The sequence below is a fragment of the Anopheles bellator genome, chromosome 2 (assembly GCF_943735745.2).
Source record: "Anopheles bellator chromosome 2, idAnoBellAS_SP24_06.2, whole genome shotgun sequence".
NCBI lineage: Eukaryota > Metazoa > Arthropoda > Insecta > Diptera > Culicidae > Anopheles > Anopheles bellator.
The window spans coordinates 45,628,469-45,644,292 of NC_071286.1; the positions used below are offsets into that span (position 1 = coordinate 45,628,469).

Genomic DNA, 15,824 nt, shown 5'->3' on the forward strand with positions numbered 1-15,824 from the left:
AGCAATCAAATATCAAAACGGACACCCGAACCCACGGTGTACCTTCGACGTATCGCCAGTACCTTAGAATCTACGCAAAAAAAGATGCAACGGTGGCCTCGACCGGACCAGGAGCACTCAGGAGTAGAACGTCAGGACTGACGTTTGGTTGCCTCGTACGAACAGGAACGGAGGCAGGTCGCGGCTCAGGGCCTCCAGCCAGGCCATGTAGAGCGGGGCCGAAACGACGCCCTTCCGGGGCATCGGTAGCGTCATCACGACCAGGTCGGATTTGTCGGAATGTTGCAGTAAATACTCGCGCAAGTTCAGATGCCGGTTCGTTTTGTCCTGCACCGCCAGCAGTTCCGCCTTCGAGATGTACGCCGTGCCAGCTGAGAACGAGAGAATCGTTGTGGCGAATCGCATCTAGCAATGCCGTTGAGGGTATCGAGGGCTTGCTCACCTGTACTGCTGTCGTAGTTGTCATCTTTCACGGTGAACTCGTTAATTAGCTCCTTGAAGAAGTCGGTCATGTTCTGGTTCGGCTTCTTCGTCACGTCCGGCAGCAGCTGCAGGTCGGAGTAATCGATACGGAACTTGGCCAGCAGGCTGGCCATGTTGCGCTGCTCGAACTCGAGCTCGGTCTTACGGTTGGCCAGGGCAAAGACGCGCAGTTTGCAGGAGCTCCAGTTGCGCCGGGTGCTGATGATGTACGGTAGTAGCAGCGTGAGCCCGCCATCATCGTACAGCCAGTACACGTCGATGATGCCCGTCTTCTTCTTGGACGTAAACTGTGTCAGCTCGTCCAGCACTTCTTTCGGCAAGGCGGCACCGCCCGGACCGCGGTACAACAGTGACGGATCGCCTCGCTTCAGTGACCGCTGAGTGTTTTCCTGAGAGCGACAAACCACGGGGCCGGATTAGCCCGCGTCTCCGAAGGTGTACCAAATGTCAACTTACCGTCAGGAGCTTGGCATTGATATCCACCGGGTCCGGGGCTACTGAAATGGTTTTGCTCAAGTCACTGGTGCTGCTCGCTGAAAGGACGATGGAAAAGCCAACAGCGTAAGTGATTTGTCAAGCAAACGTGGGCGGCGAAAGGCAAGTCAGCGCTACCCAGAAATGCTTCGATAAAGATGTAGGACTCTAATTAATGAAACCTTTATATGATCATTATTTTTTTCTCTATCCTCTGTTTCTTATGAAGCATGCTATCTGTCAGCTTTTCGCATGCCTCGTGATTCGACCAGTCCAAAGGTTAGCGCGATGATTGGACTGCAACAACAATCAGATTAAATTTTTCACCATATATCGAATAGTGAGATGGTTTCAGGAAGAATCGGCGGATTTTTAAAACTTGTTTGTTTGTTTGCTTGCATTTGTTTGTTTGATCAAATCATACATTTTTTTCTGAAATACACGCGTTCCATCCTTGAAGGATGAATGGCCATTTGCACCTAGTTTACAATAAAGCAGGCGTTCCCGGCACATAGAAGAATTTTCTTAAAAAAATTGCATATTTCGAACTCGTAAAAAAAAGTTAAAGCTGCTGAAACCTTAGACACATTTTTTTTGTGCGCTACTAAAGTTAAAAACTGCATTTTTTTACGAAACATTTTAAACTAATTGCCGCCGGAAAAATTACAAGAAATGCGAAATGCGTATATTTGATTTTTTAAATCATAAAAGCCTTTCTAACAGTATACGAGGAATGTTCAAATATGTTTGTGACATTTGTATTTCCGCGGGGTATCCGCCGATTGGGTTAGATTGCTGCAAATGTCAGTGACTCATGGTGAAAAGTTCGTCCATTTTGAGTAATCACTCAATTTTTGACAGCTGTTTTACTGTGCACGTGGCTTGGCTCATCGTCGATTTTTTTCTACTCCGAAAAAGAGATAGCACAGAATCTTTCTCAAATGTTTTGTGAAAAATGAAATCAGGAGCGCGGACGCATCCGAAATGTTAACTGTGGCTTATGTTGAAGCTATTAAGACCAAAAGCAGCGCTTATCGGTGGTTCAAATTTTTTTAAAAAGGACGAGAAGATGTGAACGTCAAAAAGCCAAATTTGGTAGATTGGGAACAGTTTAGCTTACAGTTTTCTTCGATTGCAGGGTTGCAGTGCATCATGAGTTGTTGCCTGAAGCATTCCGTCACAATCGCCTGGATTTCTGGGATACCCGAAATTGGTTGTCACGCTCCTGCTAACACATCATAATTTCCGCACGAATTTTTCTCCAAAACAAAACACCAATGATGCCAAAGCCACCGTATTCTCTTGATCTGACCCCCTATGACTTTTTCTTGTTCCGGAAACTGAAGGAGGCCATGAAAGAACGACGCAACGATACGATTCAGGAGATAAAGACGGCATCGCCGATGAGCCAAATCGTGTCCAAGTAAAACAGTTGTCAAAAATTGACCAATTACTCAAAATTGCCGATCTTTTCCCCATAAGTCACTGACATGAGTAGCAACGTAACGCCATAAAAAAAAATCGAAAATCAGATATACGTAGCCCGCGGAAATGCAAATGTCGCAAACATTTTTGAACAGCCCTCGTATAATCGAAAATCGTACATTATCGTTTGAAAAACGTGCAAACGATCGCTTACAGCAGTCAAACAAAGTTTACTTAAAAGAGCCATTTTTATCACCCTTTTGAATTTGACAGATCAATTCTCGGAATCTGCGCAATGCAGAAGACTTAGGATTGGTCATAGTTAAGTTGACTATGTTAAGAAAATGCATTTGAAATCCTCACAGTTAACAATCGTTATTCGTCAGCATTTTTTCCCCATAATGAGTCCATTCGAAAAACAACGTGGAAAATGCGCCTTGATTGCTGCAATTGGCAATACACAAACACATGGCCGGGTTTTGCTCCTTGGGCAGAGATTCTATTTCTTTCCTTTTTTATGCTTATTAGCATAATCCTTTTTTGTTATAGAATTAAGCAAGTTAACTAGAGATAGAGCAGCACCTCCAATTTCAACGTAGGCACTCAAAAGTTTGAGGCATGCAACCTGAAGGATTCTACGGTTTCTCCGACCGCAGAACAAACCAATTCGGTGTTGATCCGAACAAACTTTGACGTCATGCTCGAATAAGAGAGTTGGCAGCCAGCAGCATTCCAAATCGGTAGTAAGATTGCAGCGTGTTACTTACTTTTCAAATTCTTTGCGTTCTTCTCGTTGACATCAGCGTGGTCTGACCATTGCCGCCATGCAGGGTCGTTCGTTCCGAGTGCAATAGATAGAGTCATTCCATCATTCGCCATCAGCAGCAAGCATTCAAGGGACCGGCGTTTACGATGTGAGCCCACCGGAGTCGAGTCGTGTGTTCCGCGGTAGGTGCAAGGTTGTTGTTAGAGATCAGGCAAATGGTGTAAGGATTGCGCGGGTTGTTGTGCGGTAACATGCAAAACAGGGAGCAAGTGGGAATATCGGGCATCAATAGGGTTCGGATTTTCGGAGGATTCGCGAAACGTTAAGAGACAGAAACGGGGCGTTACCTTGCGACACGTTGCGGCTGAGCGAGTCACAGCTGCCGTGCAGAGAGCTTACTTTGTTCTGGCCCATCAGATCATTCGTGCTGTCGTTGGCCACCAGTGTCCGGGGCAGCTCCGAGATGTACTTGACCGTGTCCTCGCCCAGCAGCTGCGAACAGTCGAAGCCCTTGTTGACGCGCAGGATCGCCACCGATAAGTACATGTCGAGCGCCTTGTGCATCACATTAAAGTACTGCTCCAGCTCGGCCGGCTCGCACTTGTCCCAGTCACCCTTGTATCCCATCAGCAGGACATTCGGGCGCAGCTTGCCGATGCCGGACGCCTGCATGATCGCACGCGAGCCCGTCTCGAACTCGTTGTCGTCGATCAGCGAGTAGAAACCCTTCACCTTGTGCCGGCGGAACCACTCGGCGGCCTTCTTCTGCAGGTGATTGCGGTACTTTTGCGACACGTGGGTTTTCGTCACGTGACCGCACACAAGCAGCGATAGCTTCTTGGTGAGCAGGTAGGCAAAGTTGACGAGCAGTGGGCGCGAGCTCGGATGACCACAGAGGACCAGTATCTGCGGACGGTAGTTTTTGACGTGCTCCTCCACGTTGTTTAGCTGCTGCACGGACAGCAGTGCGTTCTTGTACGTTTGCGCCTGGGTCGTCGAACCCCAGTTCACGTCCGGCTTGCGGTACGACACCACCAGGTATAGGGTGAGCACCGCGGCAAACGTCACCAGCGCCGTCGGCCAGGATATCAGGAACATCACGGCAATACAGAAGATAGCACCGAGCAAGCTGAGCCACATGTTGTAGTACTGCAACGGGACGTGGATCGGATTGGATGAAGTAAACTATTGGGCTATGATGGTGGAACCCTACCTTGAACGTGGGCCGCCAGCCGACCGGCTTCGCCAGGCTGGCGTGGAATGTGCTGAAGTTCACCAGACAGTAGGCCGCCAGGAAAAAGTTCGAGATCAGTGGCGCGATCATGTTCAGATCACCGACCAGAATGACGGCGACCGAGATGATGAACGTCAGGATGTAGCCCCGCACCGGCTCGTTGTTCTTTCCGAAGCCCTTGCCAAACCAGCTGATCTTCGGGTACAGTTTGTCCTTGCAGAGCGCTTGGAAAACTTTCGGTGCCGACACGAGGCTGGCCAGCGCGGACGAGAGGGTGGCCGCGAAGCAACCGGCGTAGATCAGCGGCCCGAACGCGGACACCAGCTCCATGACCTGGAAAGAGTTGTGCAACCCATAGCTGCATCCTTCCACCGCGCACTCGCTAAAGTCCCACGTGCCATTCACGACATCCGTGAGATTGCCGCTGGCATCGCGCAGCACCGTGGCCCCGGCGATCACGGCCATGCTGATGTACGAGAACGACGTCAGCACGATGGCAAGTATCGTGCCCTTCGGGATCGACGAAGACGGGTCCTTCAGATCGCCACTGATGTTGGCCCCGGCCAGAATGCCGGTGGCGGCCGGGAAGAAGATGGAGAACACGGAGAAGAAATCGTGCTGGGTGCCCTTCGCCGGCCGGTAGTCGGAGTGTAGGTTCTCCAGTAGCAGCGTCCCGTTGTAGCCGACGAATCCTCGCGCCACATCCAGGTCGGACTTTGGGCCCCAGACGGAGCCGACCAGAAAGTCCACGATGGCCACCAGCAGGATGACGAGCAGGACGACCTGGGCCTTTGCTTCCCACTCCATGCCGACGACCACGATACACAGCAGGATAACGATCGTGATGCAGCCGATGATGCGCACATCGTTCACGGCACCGTCTACGATCGCGAGACCGAATGTGGCGAGCAGGTCGATCATGGATTCGCAGAAACCCACCACGTACATGGCGCAGGCGACGGCGTTGGCGAGCGAGAAGATCAAACCGATCGAACCGCCAAACTCGGGCCCCAGCGATCGGGAGATCATGTAGTACGTGCCACCGCCCTTGATCACCCCGTTGGTGCTGATGGCGGACATCGACAGGGCGGTGATCGTCGTCACCACCGTCGTCATGGAGATCAGGACGACACCCTGCACGATGCCGGCCTGTCCGACCACCCAGCTGAGTCGCAGGAACAACATTACGCCCCAGATGTTCAGCAGGCACCGCATCAGCACGCCCTTGATCCAGCCAAACTTTAGCGCTCCACCATCCATCTCGGCCGGCTCGTGCACTGTTCCGCGTCGCATGGTTTCCTTGAACGAAACCGGAAAGGGCGGATTTCGATTACTGCGCACTGATCTAAGAAGCTTTTCGTGGTGTCAATTTCGTCCGATTGCGAGGTAGCAATGCGGTGTACGAATGGCAGACGTCTAATATCAAGTTAATCCTAAACGAAGCCCAATTCTCGGTATTCTCGCACCGTCCTGGCGACTCGTTTTTTCTCCATTCTAAGGAGCGTTGATTGCACCGATACACGGGCGCCATTGGAGCATTTATCGGTTGGCAGCGAAAAATCACCTGCAAACGACCAGCAGCCTTTACTTTCCTTTCTTGCCGTCGGTCTTAAACGAAAATTGAGCCAAAGCCAGCCAAAGCCGAATGACCCCCTACGAATGCATTGGCTATGATGTCGAGAATTTCGAGGCAACCCGCAACGGCAATCGTCAATTAATAGCGTTTCGGAGTTGCATTTCGTGCACGAGAAGCACACCTTTTTCCAGTTGCACTATCCTTACGGTTCTAAACTGGCTAACGTCGCACTATTTTTGTTTTCTAGGGTGATTCCGACGAAACTAATACGCGAACATACCCCATTCATCACAAATGTTTGAAGGAAATGTGAAAGAAATGTCTATGCATTGAATTCTACACACGTTCGATGATATTTCATCGATTTCATATTTCGGGTAAACCAAAGTTCGGGGCGATTTTGTCGACAGAAAAGCTCGTAACATTAAGCCTAAATGGGGTATTCGTTTTTGAGACGAAGTAAATCGAAGAAAGACAGAAAATTACACGTAATTTAACCGAATGTGGTATCTTTGGCATTGCCATTCTGACCTGATTTACATCAAAGTTTTGTACAGATCTTTTTCAAAGAGTACTTCATTCGCATACGTCTAAAAGCCGCCTCGCTGCATCGATTAGGCGGTTTCTAAACGAAAGATGTCAGTTCGAACCCTGACAATTGCATTATCTTGAGGGAAAAACTTTAAGCTTAACACAATACGGCCTTACTCGTTCTGATAAATAATTAACTTTAAGATGATATAAAACTATGGGAAAACATCCGTAACATAGAGCTGAGATTATTGGAAAAATATAGTTTAGAACTTTGGAGCTGTTTTACTAATTGTCTCCTCCAAGTTTGCATATTCACAGTAATTCCTGTCGCCTATCAGCCCTCTAACGGGTGCATTGGTAGCCGTTGCACCGGAATCCACCCGAAACATCTCGCGCGGAATTCACAGTCAAATATCACCGTTGCTGATTGGTACTAATTGTCAACTTCTTCTACTGAGTTGTCCGTTTCAATTAACCCCGTCGTATGCCAGGCGGAACTGCCACCGAACGGTGCCGGTGAGAAAACCGCGTTAAAGTGACCAAACTCTTGACGTTCGCCAAAGGAGATTGGACGAAGCGGATCAGCAAAGCTAGCGGCACCCTCCATTTAATTAACCCATTTAGCGAAACAGTTAACCAGTGACCTAAGGAACCGGCTGGCCAGAGCCGCCCCGGGGCAGATGAAATTAATTAATCAAACCCATTAAAACGGTATACCGCACTGTGCCCTTGTGTCGTTTGGGTTTCGTGTCCCTTCTGCTACCTTGGTCCACTCCCAAAAACCGTTATTATTAAGGCGTTATCGTTGCGGACTCGGGTTCGGAGGTTTCCTGACTACCGATTGCTGCTAACTGAAAAGCTGTTTTGAAACGTCCGGGCGCTCCGGCGGCTTACCTTGTTTGTGATGGAAGCGTCGTGTAGTTCGTCTAGTGTGGGTCTCTGATTGCCTTGGAAGGAGAGAATGTTCCGATAATTGTCCATCCGCGGCAGGGCTTCCCGTGTGAAATGTCTACAAGTTGTGGAAGTGAGAAAAACGAGTGAAACAATGACCCCAGGACCTAGACCAAAACATGGTGCCCACAGGTGGAGCACATCTCCAATCAAATCAACAACGACCACTGAAATGGTTTCGTTATTAAACTTTTGATTTGTTTACAAATTGTGTCCCATGACATTCTATTTTAATTCGCCCGGTACTAGGCACGCAGCTTCCCAAAAGAATAAAACTTCGTCCTTCGTGACTGTCAATATCAAACACAATGGCACACCTGAACCGGCGTTACGTGTTGATACCAACGCATCCCTCGACGAGTCAACCATAAATAGCCTCCAGAGGAACCGCCTCCTGCTTTTGGAGGTACATTTCGAACGTGCTTCCGAGAAAGCCGAACAACCTAATGACAATCTGTGGCATACACGTGCCTGAGTACACGTCACAATGTTTGGCAAGTTTCTTCGCCCTTTATTAACATTGTTGAACGGAACTAAGAAGTCTGAGGATCTCCATATCAACATCCCAGGCGAACTGGTTCCAAAAAGGAATCGATGATTAGACCGCAAACGGTACACCACAGAAAGTTCCCGTAAGGGTTGATTACTTCGATGACGGGACTAGTTTGTTTTGTGGCGGGGAACACGGACGAAACTGGTCAACAACAACAGCAGGAAACAGTCGAGGCAAGCCGGACGGAAATAGAGTTGGAGGCGAACGGTACCTACCGAAAGCTACGCGCATAGCGATTCTCATCGATCAGCGTGTCCTCCTCGTCATCGTTCGAGTCCGACTCGCCGCCCTCCACGTTGAACCGGGTCGAGGGTTTCCGCTGTTTCGGCTGTTCCGGGTCCCGGTGGTCGGTCCGGAAGCTGCTGCGCAGCGACTGCAGCCGGGACGTGCGCCGCTTGACCATCTCCGCCGGAAAGACGTCGTCCTCGGTGACCGGTTCGGCCGTTCCGTTGCCGGTCCCGCCACCACCACCAGCACCACCACCACTCGGGTCATCGTGATTGACAAGGTTAACCTGGAACCGAGTCGCTGACTGATTGCGCGGCAGCGCACTCATTTCGACGTCGTTCGCCGGCTTCTGGTCGGTCATTTCTGGCCCTACTGACAGGACCCCTCAGTGGGTGTCCGTCTTGAAGGATACACACGGATACCCGCACACCCTGTGCTATTCTACGTCACCAGGGACCAGGGAGTCGATGGGTTGTCCGATAGAGGCCAGTAATCAATTTATGTGGTGTGCGCGCCCTGCTATTGGTTTCTCATTCGGCACATCTGAAACGGAAGAGGAAAACAGGACAAGAGATGAGAACCGAGGAACAGGGCCAAATATGAAGGGACTGTAGGCGGAACCGAGTATCGATCATGTCTTTTTCCGCCACCGGTAGAATGTTCATAGTGATTTGCTTTCAACGTGAAAAACATGACGCATTTTCCGTCCCCTTTGGGTCCGGTGCACAATTAGGGGAGATAAAAAGTGAAGCATGATTGACATTCATCTTTTCTTTTGTTCCGCTCACGCACAACACTTTCTCCGATCCATCATTTATTCCCAATTTCTTTGCTGAACTTCCATTTTGGGTTTCTGTAGTGTCTTGGTTCGCCACAGGGCAGTGCCCTTGAGCTGTGACGCGAAAAATCGATAAAGTAACAGGAGAACATTTTTGCAGTTCAGATGTAGCTTTTTTTCTCACGTGGCCTTAACTTAGGATCTATGTTTTAGCGAGTCCATTTAAGGTTTCTCTGTCAAAAACATCACGACGAATGCTCTGGGAACATGACGTATGTTCTCCCGTTTTAATGAATTGTTGATGCAACACAGAGCTGTACGCACTTTTACCGATATTCGCAAAAAAAATTATATAAATATTATTACGTGAAGATACCTTGTTCCTAGCTGCCTATTAATCTTTCACCCATTTATGTAGCAAAATGCAAAACCGACGGGATCAAGGAAAATGGCCATTCTTTCGTCAATGCGAATGGCAATGAAAAATCGATAATGTGCCGCTTTAACGACCCTTTATCAATGGACCGGCAACGAAGGGCGAGTCTTGGCTTCACGAGTGTCGCACTCCGCCACCAGCAAGGACTTCCATCGAAGGTGCTTTTCTCTCTGTGGGAAAGAAAAGACCACGAAAAAAATCAGAGTAATAATTTATGACGAAGAAAAAAGTCAGTTTCATTGGCTAATGGAAGCAGGTGACGACAGAACGGTGGCAAAGACTAATAAACTTGCACGCCGGCTGACCAGGATGTTATCCGCCGGCAGCAGATGGTCACCGGCCCCCGGCGATCGATGGCTCCTAGTGCGCCACCTCACACCTCACACCTGATGGTGGCGATTTGTTTGTCCACGCCGAGTGTCCCTCTTTAGGGCTGCGCGTAGGGCAACCGCGCGCACTGCTAATCACAAAACGCAATTGCCTACACGAGTGGAATCGACAGTCCGGGCACACAGGAGATCCTGCTACTGTTGCTAGTGCCGCTGCTCGCCACACAATGTATCGAGCTAATGCGAAGCGTTACGAGGAGTGCCGGAAAATGATTGATAGCCTGGTCCCGGCTCACCCAGCATCACGTGGTGCCATATCCTAGCATCCCACTCTCTAAAAGGCATCTCCATACCACTAGGCACAAGTGTGCTGGCCGTGCCGCAATATCTATTCGCTCCATTTGCGCTTCGGCAAGGACCATCAGCAACGGCACCGAGTACAAAATCAACGAACCGATGGCGGGCCGTAACCGAAACGCCGAAAGCCAGCGGCGTACTCCGGCATGTGCGGCTATGGTATGTGATGAAATTTCAATTAATTTACGAAGCGGTTCGACACTAAGGTACGAGATGCGCCCACAAAAACTGTTGAACGTAAGCTCCACGAGCCGTTTGCTGGGTATTGTTGGGTACTGAGTTTGGGACAGCCTCCGGGATTTGCGGGAACCGTCGCACAAAAACGACAATTACTCTCCACGTGTCCTGGTTGCAGCGACACTTTCAGGGATATCGACATGAGTGGTTGAGTATAGTAGTTGGGGGTGCTGCGCAGGTGAGAGCCACGTGTGTTGTTTCGTTAGTTACGACGATGAAGAGAGATTCCGATTCTTGGTGATCGAAGCAGAACGAAGAACGGTGAATTTTTGGACAATTAGTATGGTATATACAAGCTGAACAAACAGTCGAGTAGATGGCATTGGAAGAATAAAGAGAAAAACTATACGAAGTTTATTAAGTGTTTGCGTAAGTTTCTAGCCTAACGAGCGATGCACACCAGGAAGAGTATGCTCAAAATTGTATGCTCTAGATCAACTGTTGTCTATCGTCAACCTCTTCCTTTTCAACTTCAATTGAAATTGAAAAGGCCTAAAATATATACACTGAAAGGAACCATCAATCAACCATCCAAATTCAAATTCATAGACGGAACTACAGACTGCTATAATTATAACGATATCACACCATTTATAAAGGGAGCGTTCTGATGTTTCATTACATGTTCTACGCTCTGCTATGCTTCGATTACTGCAGGACCTTTAAGTTGGCCCATAATTGGTCCATATCTCAGCTATAACTAGCAAATAACATGCAAATGTTTTTCGTCTTGCCATAATTTCGAATGACATAATTAATTATGATCACAGAGTCACCATTACTGACTACACATTGATTTGATTTATTCAAAATTGAAAAATATCACTCAAAAACCTCAACGTCTCTATAATACAAAAGAAAAAAAAATCGCTCAAAAATTGACAAGCAATAGGCGAGTGTTAATAAATGGACCAATTGAATTATGAAATGACCCTTCATCTCAATTGATTAATTCCATTGACGGAACATTCTTAGTCATAAATAAAATTGAAAGATTCTGGAATCAAGCGAAATAGTCGCATTAGGCGTGGAGTATTTTGTCAAATTGAATCAACATTATACAACGCTTCGAATGGATGAGTGCAGTTCCGTGCATGACTAATTGTGAATACAAATCTTATACAAATCTTAAACTAATTGTGAATCAATGGAAAATAGAAAAAATAGAACAGTTCTGATAACAGTACACCGGTCTCGAGTGACAGCTCGCCAGCTGAGGCCCGATTGAAATCTAACGCACAATGTAACCACTTTGTGTACCCAAAACTGTGTGCCTTCGGTTTGGAAATCGAAAAGGGCAACGATTGTGTTTCAAAGTAAAATTTCAAAGTTCATTAAGCGCCGATGCTAATTAAAGGGCATCGAGTACCAGCCCACGCAACATCTGCCGCCATCCTTATCCTTATCCGTGGGTGCGACAGCATAAAACTGGTATTCAATAATCCGCTGCCTCCGGCACCCGATTCCGAGTAATCTCCAGGGTCAGCGGCAGCCTTTTCGGCACCATCATACCGCCTCGGTAGAACTAGCCGGTGGGGGGAATTTTTATGCTGCACACCGCAGCTAACCAAACGTCACGAATCCGGTATGCGACGCTGATTAAATTGAAAATTGAATCGAACGAATGCGAGCTATTTTTCGGTTAGTGCAACTTCCATATAACTCGGGCTCGGTCAGCTGCGTTTGTTTTTGCGTTATTCATATGTTTGTTCAGTCATACGCCGTGCCGTGTCGATTTTTAATGTACACTCTCGGCCACCCTCTGATTTCGTATCGAATTAGCATTCGGCACGACCCGGGCAGAAGCGCATGTCGCCTTCGCCACTTGACGGACACAGAGGACTCGGGAGCCATGGAAATCCTGGCTCGGTCGAAGTGTTTGGATTGTCTTCGAGAGCGAAAGTGAAATCGCATTTTAATGTGATGTCCGTGGCCCAAGACGTGCGTCGAAAGTATACGATGCCCTTGGCTTGGCACAACGTGCAAGGACTTGGCGGGGTGCAGGATTGTTGGCGCTAATTTTCAACCTCAATATTCCGGCCTCATCTGGTGTGGGGGCCGTGAGGGCGAAGTCCTGCGCTGAATTGTTTCGTTTGCTCCTTGACCGTAGGCGCATGTTTCGTAAAACATAACTAACCCGAGGTGATGAAGATGGAATAAATGAATAATTACCGATCAATACTTTGCAGAAGCACCACGATCGACCCACATAAAATTGAGGCAAAAATGAGCTTTGGCCGGAACGTTTGTCAAGTGAATTCAGGTGAAAGCTGTTGACTGAAAGTTAAATAATCGCATTTGCATTTGCCTACTGTCCTGTTATATTGATTGGCAATTAATTCGATTTAATGCGCAGTTCGGAATTGTTTTCCTCGTTACTAATGGATGTATGAAAATAAAAGCAAATTGGCACAAATAACCGTATAGTATGTAAAGTCATTAGTGCATAAATAGATTTAGCATCTGAGCAACACAGTTGTGTGGCATTCCAACATCCCGCAGCCACGTCAGCGGGTGGCTGATAATTTTTGCCGGACAAATATTGTCCCCACCGATAAGGTTCCCTGCGGGCCGCGTTCCGCGTACGGTTGAATACCATTTTAGTCACTCATGCATACTAGGAACCCCTAGCTAGCAGTCGTCAGCACACTGCAAAATCGTTGATACACGAAGAACCTCAGACCATGTTGCGTAATCTTTCAATTTGTTGAAACTTATTTACATACCCGCAAATGATAGTTCGAGTTTCGAAACGAGCTATCAACCGTTTTGTCATGCGTTTTGCATCGCAGTTCATTGCCTTCATTTATACATTCCTAGACCAGCATGTGTGAAACATATCATCCACACAATGAATAATTACTCTAATCTATAGTTCACATTTTTGTTGTTGTTCAAAGAAATATCTGAAATGACAGCACTAACGAATTTAAGTTGCTCAGTAAGTAGGTTTTGTAGTCGGTCAAATAATGTGTGGATGTGGCGATCAGTGACCACTGCCTGGTTTTTCCCCTAGTAAATTTATCAAATTTAAAAATTTGGAAGGTCATCATTCAATTAGGTTGGTGTTTGGCAGCTCTATTTGAAGTATTTTCTTAAACAAGTTTCCGACTTACGTCGATAACGGTAGCAGATTATTACTTTTTCCGGTAATTGATAACATCGTTGATACCTGTCTCCTTAGAAGAGGCTTACTCTGAGGCTGATAAATGGCATTTTGATGCTTGAAACGCTAAATTGTTAGATGTAAATAAACAAATTAAAGGACAAACAAATTGCTTCATTATTTGGTCATAGATTATTTTAAAACACTAGAGCAAAGAGGCCAAAGTAGTTTGATATTTTAATTTATTTGATTTTAATTTTTTTGTATTTGATTTAATTTTACATAAAACTTGAACAAAACTGAATAAAAAGTTGTTTAAAATAATGAATAATGAATAAAAAATGTAAAAAAGACGAAAACCTGATGCTCGTGTGAGTGTGTTGTCTAAATTATGCGTTATAGGAAAAAACTACTTTTAGTATATGATAAACTTTTTTTACAATGAGCAGGATTCAATATTGAAGAGCCCTTTGATTTACATGTATACAAACGGCTCTAATTTGCTTAAATGTTCGTTTTTGGGAACTTCACCATGCGCAACGTGATCGAGTTTCGTAAGAACACTTAATAGGTATTCGTCTTCATCGATCTGATTGACAAATAGTCTAACAAAATGATCTGCCCTATGCTGATGATATAGACTCTTCGATGTAGGAAATAGAATGTTTAGCTTTAATCGAAGGAATTCGCATGTTCGAAGTTACCTCAAGGAAAGTTCTTGTCATTCCCAACAGAAACCACTTCATTGCGAACGGAGTATGGGAATAAATGGAAAACTGGTGTACCCGTCCTCTGATCGACAAACAGCATTTCAAACAGTCCCAGCTGCTGGCACGCAACATGTTACGTTCAAGTACTTTCGGTTGTGGTTTCGAAGACCCAAAGGTACAACGGTTCGAACCGGCCCTTGAAGGACTGTTTGTAGCCGCTTCGTTCGGACAACCCTTTGGAGCATAGCGACTGACGGTGTAACCGGTAGGCTCAAGAGCACCCCTTGAAGGGATGTGGTCCGGTTTCGGTATCCGCCCTGGTCAAGGATCTCCGCCGCCGCCGCCGCTGACTGGGTGACCCCCACGGTGTGTCCTTGCCGCTAACTAGCACCAGGGCGGCCCGTTCAGACTGCAGGTTCAAAGCAGCAGTTCAGCGCAGCGTTCGTTTTGCAGCTCGTTTACATGTGTCGCGTCAGTATCGAGAGCCCAAAACGGGTTCTGCACCCATTGAACGAGCACCACAAATCAGGTCGATTATGTCGTCGACGTGCTCGCTAATGTCAACTGTTAGACTGCGGCGAGCCTTTCACGCCAACTGACTGCAGGCGCTACTGGCGCTATTGATGGAGAGGATAATTATTCAACTCGAATGCCGAAATCTGTGCTGAGGTTCTCTAGTCGATCTCTCGCCGCAGCCACAACGCTCCTCTGTTGTACTAGCACTAGCAGCAGCTCAATCACCTTTTACGACGTTCCGTTCTAAGCTGTCGGATCCGAGAACCTAAACAGGCACGTACTAATTGATGCATCTAGCGAACTTGTGGTCCTCGCTATCTCTCGGTCTCATTGCAGATAATCGATGCATACCACTTTCTTGCTTCAGCACCCAACAGCTACGCAGTGACTATAATAGGCATGTTAACACGTGCGAATGCAGGGGTTAAATCGTATGGAGGGATAGACCCCCACCCCCGGCATGTTAATCAAATGTTTGCATTAGCTGTACCAGCCGAGGAGAGGTGCATAATTTATCGACACGTTCGAAGCTAATCACTGAACTATAATTGAATAATCTCTAAGCATAGGGCCCACACTGCTCTACTGGCTTTAGTAAATGTTACGAGAACTAGTGAGATGGGATATATTTTAAGGTGTTTGTAACATTAAGATATAGTTACAGCAAGGACCGCCCGTAAAAACACACCGTTACAAAAGGCAACAGAGATTAACACTGCTCCTATTTGGGGAACTTCGATGAATGGTTTATTTTTATGCGAAACTCCCACATGCACCGCGGACATCGATCGGTCGATCGAAATCGAAAACAATCGGCTTTCATGATTTTTTTTTTGAAAAACACTCCCACAAACGGTCAACGACAGTTGAGAGAACGGGCGCAGTAGGCAGAATGTTGACCTTAAGTGTCCTGGCCAGGGCATGCAAACTCGCCGAGACACACCGCCGATGAACGATGGGAATGACTAACGGCTTGCCCTGATTTACGGTCCGCTCGAATGTGGCCTCAGTATGTGACCGGTGACGGGCCGTCTACATGGCGTCCAGTGGTTCACAGGGCATCAGGTGCGTTAAATTGTAGTTTGTTGTTTTCTGGCAAACCAAACAACTATAATTTATGACGTGGCATAT

At 47.2% G+C, this 15,824-nt stretch overlaps 1 protein-coding gene across 1 annotated transcript; it reads right to left on the minus strand.

Moving 5' to 3' along the window:
- Nucleotides 1–82: 82 nt before the first annotated feature.
- Nucleotides 83–8,585, minus strand: LOC131207604 (bumetanide-sensitive sodium-(potassium)-chloride cotransporter). Its single transcript, XM_058200224.1, has 8 exons — nucleotides 8,212–8,585; nucleotides 7,387–7,501; nucleotides 4,362–5,681; nucleotides 3,496–4,297; nucleotides 3,150–3,191; nucleotides 940–1,016; nucleotides 443–872; nucleotides 83–371 (listed from the first exon to the last, which is right to left on the minus strand). Exons 1-8 carry the CDS (start codon nucleotides 8,583–8,585, stop codon nucleotides 118–120), a joined length of 3,414 nt encoding a protein of 1,137 aa, XP_058056207.1. The 3' UTR covers nucleotides 83–117.
- Between the last annotated feature and the right edge of the window lie 7,239 nt (nucleotides 8,586–15,824).

What these genes read in the sequence shown, in the direction of transcription:
- LOC131207604 (XM_058200224.1), bottom strand. Translation starts at nt 8,585, where the DNA reads ATGACCGACCAGAAGCCGGCGAACGACGTCGAAATGAGTGCGCTGCCG. An exon ending in ACGCTTCCATCACAAACAAG is followed by an intron (nt 5,682 to 7,386) that starts GTAAGCCGCCGG and finishes GTTTCGTTCAAG; the next exon opens with GAAACCATGCGACGCGGAAC. An exon ending in GCTGGCGGCCCACGTTCAAG is followed by an intron (nt 4,298 to 4,361) that starts GTAGGGTTCCAC and finishes GTCCCGTTGCAG; the next exon opens with TACTACAACATGTGGCTCAG.